The sequence below is a fragment of the Pezoporus wallicus genome, unplaced genomic scaffold (genome assembly GCF_028554395.1).
Source record: "Pezoporus wallicus isolate ANWC-B61680 ecotype Strahan unplaced genomic scaffold, APGP_CSIRO_Pwel_v1 scaffold_6446, whole genome shotgun sequence".
Lineage (NCBI taxonomy): Eukaryota > Metazoa > Chordata > Aves > Psittaciformes > Psittacidae > Pezoporus > Pezoporus wallicus.
Genome location: NW_026636264.1, coordinates 10,081,843 through 10,103,438, shown reverse-complemented (window position 1 = coordinate 10,103,438; position 21,596 = coordinate 10,081,843). Strand labels below are relative to the sequence as shown.

Sequence of the window (21,596 nt, the reverse complement as noted above, 5' to 3'; positions counted from 1 at the left end):
TTCAGGGGAGCAGAGATTAAGAGGGTAGGAATTAGTGTTGATAAGAGCAATGGAGCAATGATGTGATGGGTAATACCAGCATGGCTTAAAGGAGGGGAAATGTTATGTTTTGTCTGATATGCAGTGGTATGAAAATAATTTGTCTTTAGGTTCTAGACACAAGGATAACACAGAAGACAGGGCTAAGACTTTTTCTGTTTAAAGCTGACTGAGCTAAATCCACAATAGTCTTCAAAATAAACCTAGGAAACAGTAAAAGAATATTTAATACAGCAAGTGAAGGAGCGGCAGGCTGATATTCAAAGCAAGTGCGTTATCATTTCACTGCTGGAAACAGGCAGGAAAGCAAGGTGGTGTTAGACTCCTCAATAAAACTACAGACTTTTTAAAGCTACTTTGTGAAGCTCCCTTTAAACAGATGTAATTCTAAGAAAAAATCAGCTATGTATTAAGGAATTAAACCATTTACATTTACTATAGAGTTGTCATACTGGTATCTTCTCAGTTGCCCTATGAATCTTTTTAATTTGTCCATGTGTGATTCTTCGTGACCAATTCTATGCAAAAGCTTCCTAATTTAGGGCACTTGTTTGGCTATCTTGGACACTCACCTTCATCTTTGGAGCAGGCAGCTCCTTTTTACATGGAAATCACAGATTTCTTCTTTGCACACATATACTGAGCAGGAGTTTGAAAGCCCAACTGTTTAGGAAGGTTTTCTGCAGTGTGCCGTCTCCTGCAGACAACCAGAGGTAGCTGTGCATGGAAATGACAGTGGCACAGGATAAGCATGTGCTATGGGCAGGACATGGTAGGAATGAACACACAGGCACATGGAGGATAGCTTTGGGAAGATGGGGGGACAACGGCAGGAACCCTGTGTTTTCAGTGACATCTCTGTACAGGGGAAAATAAGGGTTTGGGTAAGACAGGCAGTGATCTGGTGGGAACACTCTATAGAAGTGTTTAAAAAAACTTGAAAAAAGATGAAAAGCTTGACATCCAGATGGTTATTTATCCTGCCTTAGGAGGAATATTCCTTTATATTTATAATCAAATGCTGTTTTAATTGAGTCGGGGGTTAAACTTTGACTCAACTATTTATGTACAAAAAGGGGCACTGTGTGCTATAAAGGCACATTTTCTAGTGGGTAATTTGTAACACTCTCATCTTAAATGTACCCTCTACAAAGTCATAGAAACTGCAGCTGTTGGTGGCAACGGAGCCACTGCTCTCTCTGGGTTGCCTTCCTTGCTCTGAATTGGATATTCCAAAAACTTTTAAAACACAGTTTACACACAGACACACACTAAGCTTTTTTTCTGTGAGCAGATGTTTTGCAGTGTATTTCCTAGGCAGGAACAGAGTAGGGTTGAAGGTGCATGTGGCTGAAGGTACGCACAGTCAGGTCTGAGTCCTCTCTGCAACCAGGCAATCCTGGGATGAAATACCTAGCACTGCATTCTTCGTGTAGGGGTCAACCGAATTCAGCATGTCCAAAGCAAGACTTGAATTTGTTCTTTGATATCTGCAGAGGATGTCTGGTCTGACTGCTTTTTATCATCCCTTGAAAAACAAACCAGTGAAAAGTGTCAGGCATGAAAACCTGCAGGGAAACTTCATTGGAAAACCCAGAGGGATGGAGGGAAGATGTGGTGAGGCAAAACGTAGGTGAAAAACACGTAATGGGACAAAGGAGACTTAGAGATAACGATGCGTAAGGTAGTTCATCTGAAGCTGGATGATGATATACAGTGCATGGAAGGATTGTAAAAGCATGAGATGATACCACCAAGATCAATTCTTCACTGAAACTCTTGTGCTCTTTTGCCATTAGAGGACTCTCAGCTAACACATCTATTTTACAAACAAAGAAGTCTCACTAATGGAGAGATGCTTGAGGTGGCTTCACCTCCCTGCTCATGATGGATGGCTGCAGCTTCAGGTGCCAGCTGTTGTGCTGCTCACTGCAAGCTCCCTGCGTAACCCATGGGGACAAATATGCAATTTTAGGAGGTGATTCACTGACCTGTTTTAGGTCCTGTGAGGCAGGACAGAGTGAGGGCAGATCTCAGCCTGCTGGACTCAGGGCTGCTTTTAGGAGCAGTATCACTATACCCAGTAGATGTTTCAGGGCTTGATTTGGATGCTCACACAGAGATGGCTGGTGCCACCTGAGATGCTCTGAAGCTTCTGAGATGTCCACATGGTCAAGCAGATGTTACAGAGAACCTGTGGGAGACATGTGCCATTCTGGAGCAGCAGCTAGGACATTCTGGTGTATCTCCATTGGCTCTGAGTAACTACTTGGGGGATACTCAGACGTGCTCTTACTCTCTCCTTATCACTTGACCCTGATGGAGCAAACTGTGAGAGGTGATTGATTAAAATAGAGGAGTGCCTGGAAGAAAGGAGGAGTGCTGTGTACTAGGGTTGTTTTCTGTCTATGGTGGGAATGATCTACACTGTAGTGAGATCTACACTTACAGCTACTCAGCTTTGAAGCTAACCTACAGGAAGAAAGAAAGGTGGACGAAACAGTGGCATCTGTGCCTAGGATAAAGCTACAGCCCTGCTTTTCTGGGTTAAATGTGCTACATTACTGATGATGAGCTTTAGCCAGTCTTCTGTGCCCCATGGGGATGAGAGGTGCCACAGGGAAGGGTCTTTCTGAAGAGTGGCTGTCCCCTGTCACTCCTCTGGAAAGGGACAAGCCCAAAGATCTGGTGCTCTGTAGGAAATAAAATAATTCAAGAATCTGTAAAATTTTGGTTTTTTTTTTTTCATTTCTTTTGCTTCTTAAGTTGTTTGCAAAGAAGTGGTTACCTGTGAGGAGCTCCCTGGGAGGAGAGACGCAGGTCTGAAGCTGGGGCAGTAGAGCAGAGGCCGTGGCACAGAGAGGTGTGTGGGGACCAACCTCTCACTGGCTTGCTTTGCTCTTTGTGCCAAGAAAAACCCAGCACTGGGCCTGAGGCATCTGAGCTATTTGCATCAAAATGATCTGACAGTTCCTCTTGAAATGAGATGGTATGAACAAGTCTGTGGTTCCCAACCCAGCTATTTGAATCATGTCCTTGATCCTGGAAGCTGAAACACCGGGCAATCGGTCTCCAAACATTTACAGTTTCTCAGTTGATGTTCTTGGCCTAAAGTTTTATTCCTATTCCAAGCTAAACCCAGGAACAATTTTTTCTCTTCCAACCAACACAGATTTGCAGGTGGCTGATCTACGTGAGTTTCAAACACGGAAGATAGAGGGATAATTTGATTGGAAAGTAACAATTTTACTCCTTCTGTGAGAGCCCGTGTGGTGAGACTGCAGAGTGATCAGTGTAAAAATGGAACAAATGTTTTGTCATTATGCCTGTGTGAGTTTATGACCAGCAATTTTTTAAGATTGGTAGATATAGAGAAGACAAACTGGTAAGTAGCTAGAAAGAAAGACAGAGAGAAAGAAGGAGAGTGAAAGAAAAGAAAGAGAGAAAGAAAGGGAGAAAGAAAGACAGGGAAAGAAAAAGAAAAGAAAAGAAAAAAGAAAAGAAAAAAGAAAAAAGAAAAGAAAAAAGAAAAGAAAAGGAAAGAAAAGACAAGACGGAAAGAAAAGAAAAGAAAAGAAAAGAAAAAGAAAAGAAAAGAAAAGAAAAGAAAAAAGAAAAGAAAAAAGAAAAGAGAAAAGAAAAGGAGAGAGAGAAAGAAAAGAAAAAGAAAGAAAAAAAGACTGAAAGAAAAATAAAAAAGAAATAAAGAGAGAAAAAAAAAGAAAGAAAGGAAAGAAGGAAGATTTGGCTGGATAGGGTGCAGGGACACCTAGTCTTGGTTATGCTTTGCCTAGAAAGGTTGGACCATATGATCCCTGAGGTCCCTCCAACCTGGCGTTCTATGATTCTGTGATTAAAGATAGATATAGAAGTATATTATGAGTTCTTTAGTTTTACTAAATTCTTCAGGTGTACAGTATCTAAAACATTTCAGAGACAAAATGGAAAAAAACCCAAACCAAACCCAAAATCAACACCAACACCAAAACTCCTTAAAATCTGTAGTAACCCCAATCCTGAAACACGTTATCTTTATTTCACCCAATTCTGTCCAAATTGAATTTATTAGTAGTAGTCTTATGTAGCCATTTTATTCTGAAGCCAAGCCTAGGAAAGGTTGGGTTTGCAGGTCTCCCTGCAGTGCTTGATGTGAGCAGCTGCCCCTGTTGCTATGTGCTGGCTGGCTCCCAGAGAAGGCTCTCGTGATACTTCTGGGAGGTCAGGCTTTGACTCATGCAAAAGGTGAATAAGGTAATCCAAAAAACCACAGAGATTTCACCAAATTTTACCACCTTTATGCATCTTGGGTAAATGAATCTTTAGCTTCCAAGAGAGGCATTTGTCTTCGTCACCCACACCCCTGTGTTGGTAGCTCCAACTGAGATACTTGGGTCTCTAGACATCTGCGAGTGGCTCTCAAGCAGGACAGAGGACATGTACCACATTGCATCTGGAGGATGGGCAGGATGCTTTGCTGCATTTCAAATGGCACCAAATGCTCCTGTCTAGAGTAGACAACTGGATCTTCATAGAATCATAGAATGGTAAGGGTTGGAAAGGACCTCAAAATCATCTAGTTCCAACCTGCAGATCCAGTTCCAATCTTGCCCAGAAAGTCAATGCCTCCCACCTGCCTTAGTCACCTCTTTTAGTGTGGGCTGGGGGAAGGCTGCCTCTTCCATCAACTTTGTAGCTTAATGCCTGTCCCAGAAAAGACTGCTTTTTGGTGGTTCAAGCTAGACACTTTAACTCTGTTTTCTGTCTTGTTCTGTATCTCTTCCTGCTGGAGCTAGTTTGAAGTCCTTTAGGTCACACAAATCAAGACAGAAAAATCACTTCAGAATGACAATATTTAATATTTACATATAACAGAGAGGCCAGTGATCGCACAGTAGGCAGGACAGAGGTGTCCCTGTAATCACGCAGACATGACACTGAACATCCCCAGGGCAGAACAGCTTGGAGCAAACAGATGGCAGCAGTACAGTGCATACACTTTTCCACGCTGGATGTTGCGTGTGCCACTGGGTACTGCTCCCTCTCCGAGTGCTGGCACAGCCTAAACTTGCTCTATCATTGCAATGAGAGTCAGGGAGGCAAGACTAAAGTATGAGGGCAGGGATGGTGTTCAGGGACCATGAAGAGCTCATAGAGCACCTCTGCTGATGAAGGAGTCTGTCTGTGCCTGACTGCATGATGAATATCCTTGCTTCTAGCTGCCTCCTTGAGTCTTTTCCTGGTTGAAACAGTTGGCTTTATTTTGAAGTCTGCTTTATATCATAGCACTGCCCAGGCTTCACTGCTGACAATGGGCATGAGCCATTTAAGCCACCTGGCAGGTTTGGATGCTCCTAGCTACGACTGCAAACTTTGGCAAGTCTTATGCATGTTTTTCTTTTACAAAAGGTACTTTTAAGTTTTATACATCAAATTTCCTGCTTTAGGGGTGAAGTGATACTCCAAGGCAGTATACTTGTGCTCCTCATCTAGCACAGCTGACGTTTTCTTCCCTATTTTGTGTAAATGGGACACTAATACAAAGCATTTTCTGCGCTGGATTAGAAGACAACACAGCCACGTGTGTCCGCATTAACTGTGCTCAAATAACTTGCTCTTATGCTACAATGCAGAAATGTGAACAACTTTTGACTGAGAAAACATCAGTGTTTCTCTGTGAAAAATGGACTCCAAGTGCTTCAAATGTATTCAGATTTTCACAGCTGTGTACGTGCATTCAGGATGGATAAAGATTATCTTACAGTTTGGCTGACTCAGTGGCATGTCCAGGAATTAACCTTTGAGGAAGTCACTGAAATGATGGGGCTTCTGAAATTTGCCTGTCGTGGACTTTAGCATCGAGGCCTTGATCTTGAGTAGTGATGAGGAATTATGCAGTTCCTGCTTGGGATTACTGTAGCTGTAACACCAAGACTGATGCAATCTGTTGTCTCTCAGATTGTATCTCTTATTTGCTACCAAGCTGCACATAATTACTACCTTTATCGATTTAATGTTTATCTTTAACAGTTAACTGCTTTGTCCATGTGATCTATTCTAGAACAGCCCTACAGACCTTTGTGGAAATCACTGAAATTCCTATGCAGTCTCCGATGGGAAAAATTGGTGAGGTTCTCCACTGTTTCATGAAACTGAACATTTCTAAATCTTCATCTTGCTGCAATCCCTATTGTCTATATAGACTCAAAAGCCACGTCTCTTAGATGCTTCTGAAGAACTGATTTAAAAGTGCACTGGACTTTGTCAAGCATGACAGCAAGCTACTGAATGGGCATAAGGGGATTTGGCTCCAGAGTGGCTGAAAACTATGCTTCAGTTGCCTGCCTCTGTGGTGTTACATATGCCTTCAATATATTCCATGCACATCCTAATTTAAATCTGGAAGTGCCCAGTTAGCAAGTTAATAGCAACAGACAGGTGAGCTCATGGTGGGATTTTGAGGGGGATGAAAGGTTATTTACATCCAGACAGAGAGCTCCTGCTTGGTGAAGCTGATAAATGTGTGCATTAACAATGGTTCAGATTCCCATATTCACAAGGGGCAAGCGGTGAGATCTATATGGGGACTGTTGTGTTTTACGTGCAAGTATAGTGGTTAGAACCAGACAGATTGGTGGTTTTGCCAATACCTACTGAGCCCTAGTAGATATATTTAGAGAGATGAAAAGCTGCAGTCTCAGATCTAAGTGATCCAGACTTTTACCATCCTGACTTCTTTATGAAAAAATTCATTTTCCCCCATGAAACTCCTGACATTTTAGGTTTTCTTTGTTGTCCCCCTCATAAATACATCACAGTGCACTATCCTTATTGTATGTGAATTGGCAGCTCAATGCTTGTCCTGTAGGTCCGTCACATTCCAGAAATAGTTGTCTGAAAGGCAATGAATGAAAGATGATTAATTAATATTCCAGGGGGATATCAGACTTCCTGCAAGCATCTCGTACAGTGAAAATAAATAGTGAAAAGAAAGCAATGGTGATAAATAAAACTTAAAAGAAGTTTCCTTCCATTTTCAAAAATGACATTTTTACTACTGTTGACCAATTACAAACCCCTCTACTTCTCATCCCTCTCTGAGAACCCAGAAGCCATTATCCTTCATCAAAAAGGCTTCTTGAATGGGAACACAGCCATGCAACCAAGCATGTCAACACATCACACTGCTCTGCTGTTTTGAAACATCTTAGGACTGGGTTATCCCTGACTACAGTGTGATGGAGAGACAGTGCCCAAGTGCATCTGTACTGCCTCAGCTCCCTGGAGGAACTCATTCAGGGGCTGTGCTGATCTCTCTGCTCATGTACCATTACCAGAGCCTGAAAAAGAAAAGTGGTAAGAACATAAAGCACTCTGATATCTTTTCCTGCATACCAACCTTTCTTTTCCTCATGCATGTGCCACATATGAAGCCAGTGAGTCCACTGATGACTTGAATAAAACAAAGAATAGCTTCAATCACACCAATGGCCAGGAGAATAGAGAAAAGGATGATATTCCAAAGGATGATGTTTTCAGGTTCTTTGCAAATGCTCCATGTTGTCTGATTGAACAAATAATTTCCTCTGTGATAGAGAAAAATAACTGGCAATGTATTAGAAAACACAAATTTGACAATGCTTTCTGTGTTTTCTGGCATTACACTTTCTGAACTTGATTGAACAAAGTGAGTCTCAAATTCTACTATAATTGGTAAAAGCTGATGATTCTCTTCAGAATTCCCTTTACAGAGGTGCAATTGATGACTAGGGAAGTGAGATGCACCTGTTGCACGCACAAGAATCTCCCTTTTGTTTCATGGCAGTGTCAGTAACTAAAGGGAAAGGATCATAAGGATTTTAAAATGTGTCTCCATATTGTCCATTTCCTGCTGTGCTATCTCAGCCCAGTATATCTATCACCTCTGCCTCTGGCTTGAAGAGCATGGTTGCCAAGGTTAACGTAAAGATTCAGAGAAGATTTTCGTTTTGCTTTTCAGAAGTTGTTAGAGTAGACTCACTTCATGATGATTTAGCAGATATCATAGTTATCAAACATTTCCTTTTGACTCCAGTGGTAGTCACAGTTCAGCAGCCTTTTGAAAGCCTGGTGCAACTTGCACAAGGGGCTGCTGATGAGCACGACAGAAGAAACTCAGGCAGTTCTCCCAGAGATGATTCCTTGGTCAAAGAACTAACCAGCTGGAACACGGTACTCAGAGAAATGTGAGTTTAGGTGTAGACAGGGTGGACCACGTTGGGAAAATCCTAATTTGCTATAGGAAGATGCGGGGGATTTAGGGAAGGCAAAGTTGAAGGAATTAAGGTTGAAATTAAGGGAGTCATACTCACTCCAGAGTGTCGTTCCTGAAAGGATAGAGGTACTCTCCATCACCTGTGTCACACAGAGGGCCCCCAATGAGCCCCAGTGAGGAGATGACCACACAGTATGCTCCTCCGGCAAATCCCAGCACAGCCAGGACCACTGACAGCAGCATCTGAAATGGAAAAGACCATCAGCATTGCATGCACAGAAGCTTGAGTAGCATGGAAAGCTTACACTGAATGGGAAGGAATTATCTTTATCTGTTTCTTATTGTATGCTGAAACTCATAGTAATAGCATGATATTTATGGGAATAAAAATCAGTTGACTTTATCGGACTGTGCAGATATCCTAGATGTGAAAGGATTTCAGACTGTATTCGCATTGCTTTGAAAAGTAGGTAAAGCCCAGAGTTTTACTTGTCCAGAGATCTATATTTGACCCATCGATTATGAAAAATCTGGAGGGACATCTTTCAAAAAGCCAGCAATACGCCAGTATTGGCTTGATGTCATCCGTATCATGTGCCTTGACACTTCCATCTCTTGACCAAGAGCACCTTTCTCAGCTCTTGTACCAACAGAAACTAGCAAGCAGTTACTGAACCAGGTATGAAAGCTACAGAGGGTACATTAGTGGTTTTGTTAATTGATGAGGAATGCAAAAAAAAGCCTTTTTTATTGCTGTTTTTTTTAAATTTTGCCACAGCCTGAGGTGGTTGCCACTGCTCGTGTTGAGAAACCTAATTGCGTTGCATGTGGCAGCCATCAGTGACTTTGAATTATATGTAATGCACTTATACTTTTTACATTGTCCACTCCCATGGAAACGTTACCTTTACTCAGTTTTGGGGCAGCTTTCTGTTAATGGATAGATTGTACCTCATTGATGTTTGTATATAGCAAAAGAATATCAGGAGGGTGCTACTGGTGGTGTATCTGGGACAGGCTTCTCACTAGTCTTGTTGAGAGTCACTGCTTGTGGTTGTTCACAACTCTGCCAAGAAGGAAAAGAGAAATACTCTGGAGGAGACTGACAGAGCCAAGGGAAGGCTTGGACTGGGTTAAGGAAGTGAGACTGCCTCAGAGTCAGGGCAGAGGCACAGCTGAGGAAGTACACTGGAAACACTCCCATCCATGACTTGGGTTTGAAGCCAAATACCACAGGCCTCATATTTCCCTATTGCCAGCAAATACCAGTGGAATTTAACAGCCCACAAGGAAGGTAGAAACCTTCTCCTACTGACAGAAGCCCCACAGAGCTCTGCACTTGAGAGTCAAATGTAAATATCCACCATCCATGTTACAGATTTGCGACATAGTCTTGAATTCACTGCCTGAACATGTTCAAGCTAGTGCATGCAGTTTCCAACTTGCCAGCTGGTGACTGCTTTCTGTAAAACTTTGTATGCTGCTGGTGTGTAAATTGACTCATTTTTGAGTGTTGTTTGTGTGTTGTTTTGCCTTTAAAGCAACCCCTGAGTTAGAAGTTGCTGTGATTTCTCGTGAGATTTATTTCATCATTACTGATTAATAACTCAGTCTTTTCTTTTGCAAAGGTGGGTGCTTTTTTTGTCTTTATCAGTATGCTGGCTGAGTTGCCTCTTAGCAGGGCTTCATTGTCAGCAAATGTAGGTAATTTAGTATATTGTCCTGGACCAGAGCAGTGCCTGGGTTGTAGCTAATGCACTGTCTCTCATAATAAGATCACCAGCCACCCCTTGCAGTGAAGGTGAGTGACCAATACTCTGTCTGAAACTGCTACCTGTGCTGAAGCCCTTCTCATCTGTTTTCTCATTTATTTCAACCGTGCATTCTGCCTCTTGGCTAAAGGATCTTAATTATGCTAAAGCCTAGTTTTAGCACAGCATAGCAGTATGGGGCATCCCAAAGGTAATTATGATAGCAAAAGTCAGATGGTCATTTGCTATTACTATGTTTTATGACAGTGATTAGTACCAGTAGTACTTGTCAGTGCTATCTTTGATGACTATTCTGTGACACACAATCCTCTCATCTGAAATCTGTTGGCTGTATGACTAACTTCATCTCATCTATTTCCCTTACTGTGCACACAGTCACATAGACAAGGACTTTACTGCCTGAAGCTGCTGCAGCTGTTAGATTTCCTCAGCATTTTCTAGACCTGCAGTTGTATTTCCCCATTATATCTACCATTCTGCAGACTTTTCTGAAGGTTTGCCCCATATATGTGGAGATACAAGAATTTTATTAACTGTTTCATCGTCTCAACCTTTCAGCATTTTCCTGGTGAGCAGAGGAAGACTTTTAGCACTTATTCTTTGAGCATTTGCATCAGCTGCTTTGGTGAAGTTACCAAGTTCCTTCTGTCCCAGCTTATGCTGTTCTTTATTGCCCTGGTTCTTGTTTCATGCACATTTCTTCCCTGTTACTTTCTCTCTTCTTTCACTTGTTTTGGGTCTTTTTGTGGAATTAACATTCTGTCTGGTTATCCAGATATCTTTATAAAGTTTCTTTGTCTGCAAAGCTGCTATGGCTATTCTTGTTCTACCAGTAACTCTAAAGGAAGGCTTAAAGTCAAATATCAGAGTATGTTTGCAGATGCAATGGCAGGAGCTGCATTTTGAGGGTCCTTTTTTCCATATTGTGCCAGTGCAGTGGATGCTTTCAGATATGTTCATGCTAAGAGATGGAAGCTTGGTAAATCTGTTAACTTTCCAAAGTCATTACTTGCATTATGCAAGGACAAGAAGCTATTGAGGTATGCTTGAAGGCAACAATTTGAAATGAATTAATGAAAAACTTACTCAGTTCAGCACATAATCACTGGGAACTGGAGAATTCAATAAAAAGAATAAAAAGGATGAGAAATATAGCAATTATGATTACTATTGTTGATACTTCAGCAGAAGGTAAAGGCCTTGATGAAGTCTGAAGCTATTAAACCAGGAATTTTGCAAAATATAATAGGATTGAGTCCCTACCCTGAGGAAAATAGTAATGTTCTGATTGAATAATAATTATGACCAGTATTAGTCCTTTAACGTTTTTTTTTTGCCCCTACAAAAAACAATGCTGAGTATTCAGTATAAATAATCATTTTATACCTAAGGTTCCCAAAGCAGAACAGTGGCCAAACAAACCTTTGGATTACAGAGGCTCCTGAGTAGCTCCAGTGTGGGTTAGTTCCCTGACAAGAGGTGGAAGCTGGTGAACACACCACCAAGAGCCGGGTGACTCATACCATACAAACCCTGCCTTGGGAATGCAGCCTATAGTCAGGGCACCTGAGCAACCCTGCTGCAGGTGTCTACATTTCTTCCCACTATCCTCAAAGCAAAGTTTCCTGAGGTTTCTTCTCCTAAAGAAGCACATCATTGGCCTTCAGATTTCCCTGCAATGCTCACCTCTTTTTGCATGCCTGGAAATCACCCTTTCCCAGGAGCTGTGCAGGGGAACTATTGTTTTTAATACCATTTATAGCCACTAGCTCTTTGCTCATGTCCCCATCTCATCTCTCCTTTGAGCCACATTCTGTTTAAAACAGGGTGACTTGTAAAGCTTCACCCCTTTCCACCTCAAAGAGGTGGGCAATTCCCACAGTCCCAGAAGACAGCATTTTCAAAGATACACTGTCCCGGCTAAGCCTATTCTCGAGTAGTACTACCTTATTACTGAATAGTAGTAGAGACTCTGTTCTTGAGTAGCTTCATCACCTGGCCATCAGCTAACTATCTTTATACAAATATCATAGCACATAATTATAGAATCACAGAATCATAAAATCATAGAACCATAGAATCACAGAGTGGTTTGGGTTGGACAGGACCTTACAGCTCATCTCGTTACAACCCCCTTCCATGGGTAGGGACACCTTCCACTAGACCAGGTTGCTCAAAGCCCCATCTAATAATCAAACTACCTCTCAACAATGTCTATTGTATTCCTCTATAACGGCAAATAAAGAAGAGCTTGTAAGTAACCCACCAGTGACAGGAAGGTGCAGACAGGATACTTGGTATCTGTGTGCTGCTTCCAGGAATGGCTTAGACAGTCAAAGGGTGGTGGAGGACAATGGAGGAGAGTGGGGGTTCTGTGGATGCAGGCTGCTGGACAGCATGGTGCTACCACTTGCATTAGTGGGCTGGGGCAGTGAACTCTTGGCTCTGTAATATTTAGTGCTAGGATGAAGGATGGAGAAGGGAGAACTGAGATGACTTGAGGACTGAGCCCAGTTCAGCTGGATTCCCCCTCCCGACTTACCACGTTCAGCAGTGTGAGAACACCCACATTATGGCTGTTTTCACCACAGTATGGCTGTTTTCACCACCACTTTCTACCTCACTCAGAATGAGATGCAGCTGGCTCAGGCACTGGGTTCAGGGTGCCTAGATTCAGCCCCAGCTCTTCAACTGCCGACTTGGGTGTTGTTAGCATCTTTTTGTGCATGTGACTTTGGGTGAAATCAATGCAATGGCATGTCCCTTGGGATGTACTTGTTGACATTAATGAAAAATGTTATTTTGGCATTATGAATAATGAATTACTTAAGTAAAACATCTTGAAGAGGTAAAGGTCTTCTTATGGATGAAACTAAATATTAATTGAAGAGTACAGAAGAGACATGTTTTGTTGTATGGAACCTCTCATTCCAGGCTGCTTCTGGGAAGGATGCAGACTAAAAATAACATTTCTAAATCACATTATTTTTCTAATAATGATAACCACAGAGAAGTCTGTGCCCAGGGCACGAGGATTAATGGAGATGCCTGTGTATGACATGTTGCTTTATAATATTCTTAATTATCAAGGGAAAAATTCTCCCTGTCTTTTCTCTGGATGGCAGAGAGCCCAAATTGCATTTGCACCTTTCATGTGCATAATGCTTAGAAAGATGTGTGCTACAGGTCAGAGCTGCAGGAAGCAGCGCTGGCTCCTTGGTGCCAGCCACAACATCTCAGGCTTTAAGCATGGGCCTGCAAAGCAGGGGACCTATCTGCCCCTGCAGAGGTAAGCAGGGATGCACCTGTGGAAAAACAAATTGCCATGGAAGGGTATTGGGAAATAGGATCAATTGGAAGCAGAAAGAACAGGCAGCTGTCTTAATCTTTAGGGTTGCCTCAAGCAGGAGGAAGCTGGAGCCAGATTTTACTTTATGTGGGGTGAAGTAGGGAAGCTTTGTACCCCTCTGCCCTCAGCATTGTGCATAAATGCTCCAGCACCTGCCCAGCTGAGTACGCTACCCTTCCTATCAGTGGCTATCACAACATTCTTGTTGGCTAACTGAGCTCTCGGCCCCAGCCCAGGGACGCTGTAGATCAAGCTCCCTTTCTGCATTTCCCTGACATGGCTGTTGATGGTGGTGCCATGGTTTGTCATTGTACATTTCTACCTGCTGAGCAGCCATTTAGGAGCTATTGCACAAACCCCATAGCGCCACTTCAACACTTAAATATCCACTTACCCCACATCTGTTAGCGCAACATCCTGCTCCACCTGCTCCCAGCATCATGAAAGCTGGTAAAATAACCTGTGAGGAAAGAACAAGCTGAATTGGTGTGCAGTACTTCTGCTGGGATGGGTTTTAAAGCCTAGGAGCTGGGGCATCATGTTCCTCAAATGCAAACCTCCTGCCTCTTCTCTGTGAGTTGCACTTGCTTAGACTTCAGTGCTTGCTGAAGAGAAACTCTAACTTACAGCTAGAGTTGGCTGTCAAGTTTCTGGTACAGTGATTCTGAGTGCTGAAGCTATACTCCTTCTTTTCAGCAGGGTTTTGTTGTTTTTTTTTCAGGAATAAATGTGTCAGTTTTGAGAAAATGGAATTTCTGTTTGGGAAAGATGCATCAGTGAAGTAAGAACTATGTCAGTTTAAGTTTTCTGACCATCCTGCTCTGCATTACAATAGGGAAATCAGTCTTAAACTTCCTGAAACACATCTGGCTTTAGGTCTTTGTGCTAAGCTTCTGGAAAACCTACAAAATGGACTTCTCTAAACAGGGAACTCCCAGTTAACATCAGCTTTCTCCGTGGTAATTATCAGGTGGAGCTGGACTGATATAATGAAGTCAGTAACCATCTGTGTCTCAGGATATAATGTCACCTTACAGAAGCACTCTGGAGATAGGAAAAGCTGCGTTTAGTTTGGTAGCTAGAGGGCAAGAAAGCCTTTGTGGGTCTAGCTGTGCTGTGCAGCCAGAGCATTCCTGCTGCCTTGCCTCTGCCCATTGCTTGTGTAGGCATTTCAAAGAGCAACGCAAGACAATGTGTATTTGAGAAAGTAGGAAACGGTCCCTATAAAATTAATGAAAGAAGAGGCAGCCAAACAAATGAGCAAATAAAGTAAAAGCTGTACAAGCAGCCTGACTAGATGCTGGACAGATGTTGTCCCATGTAGGGCAGGGAGAGCACAATGTCCACGGTGAATGGAGCCTGGGGAATTTATGTGTATAGTGACTATCACCATTAGACTGTGTAGGACAGTGCCACGAAACCTGATTAGATTTGCAGACCCCGTGGTATGTTTCAAAGGACTTTCACTCCGTTGCCTTTTATACACACCCCAGGGGCAGCCTCCAGCACCTGCAGTGGCCGCTGGACCACAGCTGGACACCTGCAGATGTAGAGCATTGAGGTCAAAAAAGACATTCCTCTTCCTGGAAAGAAATGAGCTCCAAAATAACCAGAGGTGGCCCCCAAGGCAGCCTCAGCCCCAGCATACTGCTGTCTGGCACTCAGGAGAGCTAATACTGCTGTCTGGCACTCAGGAGAGCTAATACCTCTGCCCATCAAACCAACACTCCCTGTCCTCCAGGGCTATCTTTCTTCTTTGGAGGTTTCCCATCTAGGCTGTGAACAGCTTTGTATCATCTATTAGCCTGGCTCAGGATGAAGGGTTTTCTTAGAAGCCTGATTATGAATACCTGCCTTTTGACATGCGAATGAGAATTTCCTAGATTTGGCTGGGAGTAAAATGAGGGCCATGCATGAGCCGTTGCTCAATCAGGCATTTTCCAGCGTTGCACGTTGGCTTCCATTAGGAAAAGTGTTGCTATGACACACAGAGCCAGTCTTTACACCCTAAGCTTTTGAAACAAGGAAAAGGAGAGGTTTTCACGTCATATAAAGCTCCATTAGGGAAGCAGCAGAGGAGGAGGAAAGGGTGGGGCTGGCTGCTCAGCCAGAATGTGAGCTGATCATCCAAGCTCTATCAGTCTAAGGATGAACTCCCATGTGGAGGCAGCTTTGCTCACTCATAGGGCCAGGGCAGGCTGTTATGAAGTTTCCTCCACAGCCCTGGCTCTGAAGCCTGTGTCCTGGTTACAGGGAGATCCTCCAAGGTTGGGCAACCTTTCCATGACTTTCTGCGTTTCCTTTGGGGAGAAGCTGGGTGCATGGGGGAGCACATTGCAGCCTGGTCTGTCCAAACTATGGAGTGAGGATACAGACCAGGCTCCAGTCATGGAGCCTGGCTTAGCTCCCTAGGAGGCCTGAAAACCACCCTTCATTTTCTCATGCTTCCAGCACCTGAAAATGGAGCTGACGGTAATGCTTTCTTTCCCATTCTCTTCACCCGTGGGCATTTATCATGCTGTTTTCTGGGAAACACGCACACTCAACAGCGTTCTTTGTGGATCAATAATTACTCCTCTTGCTGTGTTTTGAAGATCAATGCAAATGCAAATTTTGCCTCCTCCCCTCTCACTTGCTGTTCTCATTTTTGATGTATGCAGTGGTGGCCACAGGCAAGTCTGTGAGAAAGCCTTAAAAGAAGGCAAGTTTTCAATGAGCCTGTGATGCTGTCATGCCTAACTTCTGCCTTTCCTTTCATTGAACGCCAATGACTCCTGGGCTTGCAGTGATACGAATTTTCCACAGGTCTCTCCTGTAGTTCCACTTGTTGCTTTAGGCTTCCTTCACAAACTGATGCTTAGGTTCAAGCTCATCATGAGTAATAGGCCTAAGTGGTAGCTGGAAGATGAAGTAGGCAAGCTGCTGGTGAAGAACGACTTATACCATGTTCCTGCTTTGGGAAATATGACTCTGAACCACAACCACTGTAGCTTTTACATAGACTTTAACTGGTAGCTGCATCATAGCCTGACTGTGAATGAGATTTCCTTTTTTCTGAGCTAATTATTCTGAAACACTCATTTTTTTGATGTGCAGGTAGCCAGCTCTGTGCCAGTGTACCATCTGCCTGGGCTGCGAAACAGCCAGTGCTTGTCATAGGCATGTTGCTCTCTCAACTTTTTATCTGACTTGGGTGGGTAATTGGAAGAGCATAAAGGGAGCATGCTTTCTAATGAACTGGAAAGGTCAGTATTCCCAAACATGTTCCCTTCGAGTTACGGATATTCACAAAAAAGCCATCTTTCCTAAGTGGTGGGATGGAGAACTGGCTGCAGAAGAGCACAAACAAACCAGATCAAACCCCAAAGGAGGTAAGTGGGTATGTGGGAACATGGGAGGCATTTGGGATTTAGGACGTTTGCAGCTCCACATTTGTTGTGTTGACTGGGTCTCTAACAAACACCTACTGAAACATGCTTCAGTTTTGCCCTTAATGGTTTTCTTGTGATTTAAGTGAGCATAGAATCAGTTAAAGGAGTAATGTGGGGTGCAGACAATAGTTACAATTCCCCACATCCAGCTGAGTTTAGGACCTCAGTTTTGCTTTGACTCATGGAGGATGAACACCCATGTCACCCTTCTCCACAGTGGGAAGTAAGTCCGATTGCTTCCTCCTGACTTGGAGTCTTCATATTTATCTCAGGAAAACCTCGTATCCCTGTGATTAGGGACTTTTTCAGTCTTGAATGAACTTTATGAATCCTGTACCCAACTTCCCAGTTAATGTTTATGCAAAACAGGTTTCTATGCCTTTTTTTTTTTTGTTATACTTACCCCTGAATTTAAACAAAACCCAACCAAGCCCATAAGAAACAGTAGCAACAATTCTGTCTTACCAGTATCCCAGCTCCCAGAATGCCATGGAAAAACCAGACCAGATCAGTTATCTCACTGAGCTGCAGAACTTGTCCATTGGGGAAGTACAGGAGGATGTTGCAGACTATGGCACAGACTGCCAGTGGGAACAGGGTGATCCCAATGCACTTCGAACACTTCCCTGTGCACATGGTAGCTCTCTGCTGAGGAAAGATGCAGAGAGGTTTAGGTTACTGCAGCACAGGGATCATGGCGTTTCAGCAGTTTTCTTCTTTCATGAAAGAAGGATCAGTTTTGAAGCAAGAAATGTTCCAGTTAAAGCACAGATAATCCTGTTCTACAGAGCCTGTTCCCTTCAGAGACGTTACTTAAAATGGAATTATTAAAAACTGGAATGTTTAATTGAATTTATTCAAATTTGCCAGGACTAAACATGTGTTGGTATGAAATGAACAGAGAGTTTTGTTTTAATTGTTAATGGACAACTGGGAGACTCAGCAACAAAACCATGGCTGCACAAACTGACACCCTGGCTAGGAGGCTTCATGGTGGGGTTAAGAATGGAAGGGGGTGCACCTAAACAGCACCAAGATGTCTAGGACCACTGCCTTGGGTAGCTGATTTGATATCATCTACTGCACTGAAGGTCTGGAAAAGCAGGAGATGACTGCCAGGAATGCCATAAAAACGTTCAACCTTGCCTTGCTGCTGGAGCAGCATGAGGAGCCTTACCAGGGCCCCACCAGCTGCATTTTCTCTATTTCAGTCAAAAATACACTGTCAGCAAGACCTGGAGAAACTTTCATTACTGTTTCCTATGACATGCTAACTCCGCACACAAGGGTAAATAAGACTGTTGGTTATGTGACTGTTTGGCACCCACCCTCAAATATCTGAAAAACTGGAAATGTGTCCAACCCCATTTGCTAAGGGCAGGTCACAAAGCCATCCCAACTCATTTTCAGAGATCTGCCATAATGTATAAAACAGCAGGTTATTATTTCACAGCAGTAAGGTTCTTTTAAAATCAAGGAATCAACATAAATAACAGATCATTGGAAGAGGTCTCCAGTCCTATCTCCTGCTGAAAGCAGGACTACTACCAACACTAGGTCACTGTGCCAGCCATAGCTTTGTGTAGCTGAGCTTTGAAAGCCCCCAAGGATGGAGCTAATAACACCCCTCTGGGTGATCTGTTGCAGAGCTGCCTCAGCCTCCCTGTGAAAAAGTCTTTCCTCATGTCCAATCTGAATCTTCCAAGCTGTAAGCATGGCTGTTGCTCCCATGCTTTTCCACTACTCCATCACCTCTGTCACTCCCTTACAAGTTTGTTGCAGGCCGCTATTAGAGCCCTCTTCACCAAAGTGAGCAACCTCAGCTCATACTGCACCTGCACTGTGACCTATAGCCAAAGAGAAAAGGCTGATGAGTACAGAAGTGGATCCACAGCTATTTCTTCGTGTCAGGATGGAAATTGCAGACTACTGGGTCAGAGGTCATTGAACTTTTAGACTGCCACTAACTTTATGGCACAAACTGAGCACAACTTCCTCATGATGTTTTATCATAGTAAAAACCTCACTCCAGCTCAAGGCTTTCAAATGCATAAAAATACCAAATATGAATCTGTGCATTTCTGTTCTCATAGAAAGCTGACAGTTTATGATGTAGAGGCTTTGCTTTCCTGTGAGCAAGATGATACAAAATATAAGGGAAGGAAGATGATTTGGACACACACCATTTCAGAACATGTGTTACACACATACACATGCAGCCATGCACGCACAAATGCCTACTCTTGCTACGTGCAAACACGTTTTGTAATAACCAAGGCAGGAGAGAGTGAAATGCCCCTCAATTTAGTCATGTGCATTGGCTAATCCTGGAAGTTTTGTGGCAGAAGTTGGTGTTGAAAAGGTATTAAGCAGGTTGGGAGTATAGGAATCAATCAAGGTTGGATTTCCAAGCAGAATAGCCCAGGTGAAAGACAGCATGAAGACATTTGAAAAAGCCAGAGGCAGGCTGAAACCAGCTTCATTGACAGAACAAAGACAGCAAGAGGTGTGGTAAGTCATGAACACAGACCATTGTCCTCAGACCTCTGTAACTTAGAGGGAAAGCAGACAGACTTTATGGGATGTTGTATATTGTTGTAAGGTAGCTGAGACTGCCAGAGACTTCTGAGTTTGCTCTTCTATAGCAAAAAATTTGCATTGTTCTCTGCTGCTGCAGGTTTAATAACAGCACTGTGCTTAGATGGCTTTTTTTCTGAGCCCTTTACAATCACATCATGCTTTTTAATCCAGCTTTAAAGCAAGTTAGCTAGCATGAAACTATTCCAGAAGAGAACATTTTTAACAGAGATGCTTCTTGATTTATGGTCATTACCTATTGTTTATATAGTACCCAATGTATTTGTTAATTTTTTACACTGACTTTTGCCTGTTTGCTTTTCTGTCTCATTCCAGCTTGTGCTTTTCCATGTGCTTGCCCAATCTCATCTACTTCCCCTCCCCAGAGAGAAGCAAACAAGCACAGGCACAGCCTGGCCTCCTTCTGTAAAAGCTAAGTCTTGCAGGTGAGTTACAAACTCTCTTCTGCATCTTTCATACATAGCCAGAGGGCTTGGTTCTCGCCCGGTGCAAAGCAACATGACGCTGCTTTGGCTGGAAGAACAGGGGTTTACAACCCATTCTCTCTGACCTATCTCAATACCACTTCAAACTGCAAGGAGAACTTAACTAAACATCAATCACCAGACCTAGTGAGAGACTCTACCACCACAATCAATGTTGCTTTGCTACCTGTGTACATCAGAGGATCCGACTGTTATTACAGCTTAGGAAAACACTCTGGATTGCCACAAGCACTCAATGCACTTTATTAATTCAGCAAACAAAAGCACTTTCTACAGCTTCGCTAAGCAAGGTGGCTAGAGAAAGCTTCTAACTTTTAACTAGAGTTTTAGAAAGATTTGCTTTTTAATGCTGAGGGAAGCATAGAAATATCTTTGCTTACCTTCTACACGGGTCTAATTTGGCCTCCAAGCTCCAGTTCCCAGCAGCTGGCTTCAGGCTTTCCAGCTCTTCTCTCCTGAAGCACGGCAGTCTGAGGGAGACACAGAGATGTTTTCTAGTGATGGCCTCTTTTAAACAAACAGCTGTTGCTCTTCAGAGAATTAGGAAATACCCCACATTATCCCTGGTTGGCCAGCGGGAGGTTGGCGTGCCACCCAGTGCTATCGATTACGTTCAGGCAGTGTTCCAGTGGTCAATGCCTCGGCCCCCCAGGACACACAGCTTGGAGCAGTGGAGACCTTTTTACTGCTGCAATCATTTCAGCCGTGGAGGTTGGCAGAAGAGGAAGGGCAGGAGACAGCAGTGGTGCAAGGGGTTGAAACACGAGGTGGTGGCATGGCAAAGCCATTGGTGTGGCATCATCTTCTGCACAATGCGGTTGTGACTGTTAAAGTTCAGAACCGAGTTTGCTGCAAAGCACGGGAGTGAGGTGAGTGAGAAGGAAGGGAGGGAAAGAAAATTCTTAGTAAGACAGTGGAAAAAAGAGAGAGAAGGGCAGAATGGCTGGAGAGAAGGGAGAGGTGTGACCAAGGGAGGAAACAAGGAAATTAAAACACAGCTCCAAGGAGGAGAGAGTAGGAAGATGGAAGGGAAATGAAGACTCGCTCTAGCAGAGAAGAAGGGAGAGATAGAAGAGGCACTAAGGATGGGCCAAGAAATTAAGAACACAATGAAGAGTATGAAGAAACATCAAAATTAAACTGGGAGTTGACTTCTACTGAGGAAAAAAGGACTTTCTTTTGTAGAAAATGTGATAGTAATAACCATTGAAATATGTTCAAACACAAAACCATATAAACATATCTAGGTTAGATTTGGCCCAAGTCATGCTGGGAATATGCTAAGATCCCTTCCAGATCAACTGAAAACATAAATACCCCCCTCTGGAAGGTACCTGCTGTTGCCTTGTTCTCAACATCCAGAAGGAAGGATGACTTGACCACAAAAGCATTAATGAAAGGGACATGTGAGTGAATGCAAAGATGCAAAATATTCCACTCTCCACCTTGCCATGTCACATTTTCAGTCTTTAATGTCACTACAAAAGATTGGTTGTATAGCCATATGTACATGACTTAGGATGTCCATGAGGTAGATGTAACCCTAGGTTGCATTTGTTCCTAGTGAGAGAAACGGACACTTTATCTGTGTTAGTATTAATGTTAAATACAATTTTTTTTACTGCTTCAAGAATATCTTTAGAATTGCTCATTACTGAAGAGGATCTATAT

The 21,596-nt window shown here is 43.1% G+C and overlaps 1 protein-coding gene across 3 annotated transcripts; it reads right to left on the bottom strand.

Moving 5' to 3' along the window:
• Positions 1–5,428: 5,428 nt before the first annotated feature.
• On the bottom strand, positions 5,429–20,435 carry LOC130594117 (transmembrane 4 L6 family member 1-like). Of its 3 annotated transcripts, none has more exons than XM_057399838.1 (6): positions 20,315–20,435; positions 17,308–17,485; positions 13,806–13,871; positions 8,388–8,533; positions 7,436–7,622; positions 5,429–6,930 (listed from the first exon to the last, which is right to left on the bottom strand). In XM_057399838.1, the coding sequence occupies exons 2-6, from the start codon at positions 17,476–17,478 to the stop codon at positions 6,910–6,912; spliced, it is 591 nt and encodes a 196-aa protein (XP_057255821.1). In that variant the 5' UTR covers positions 17,479–17,485; positions 20,315–20,435; the 3' UTR covers positions 5,429–6,909. The 3 variants fall into 3 exon arrangements, with proteins under 3 accessions (XP_057255821.1, XP_057255819.1, XP_057255820.1); XM_057399836.1 differs by having other exon boundaries at positions 17,308–17,490; positions 20,306–20,427; XM_057399837.1 differs by having other exon boundaries at positions 17,308–17,487; positions 20,306–20,427.
• Positions 20,436–21,596: the final 1,161 nt, after the last annotated feature.

Coding starts and splice junctions, on each gene's coding strand:
- LOC130594117 (XM_057399838.1), bottom strand. CDS start 17,478: ATGTGCACAGGGAAGTGTTCGAAGTGCATTGGGATCACCCTGTTCCCA. Junction 7,623..8,387: donor TTCAGGAACGACACTCTGGA/GTGAGTATGACT, acceptor TCTCTATCACAG/AGGAAATTATTTGTTCAATC. Junction 6,931..7,435: donor CATGCATGAGGAAAAGAAAG/GTTGGTATGCAG, acceptor ATTGCCTTTCAG/ACAACTATTTCTGGAATGTG.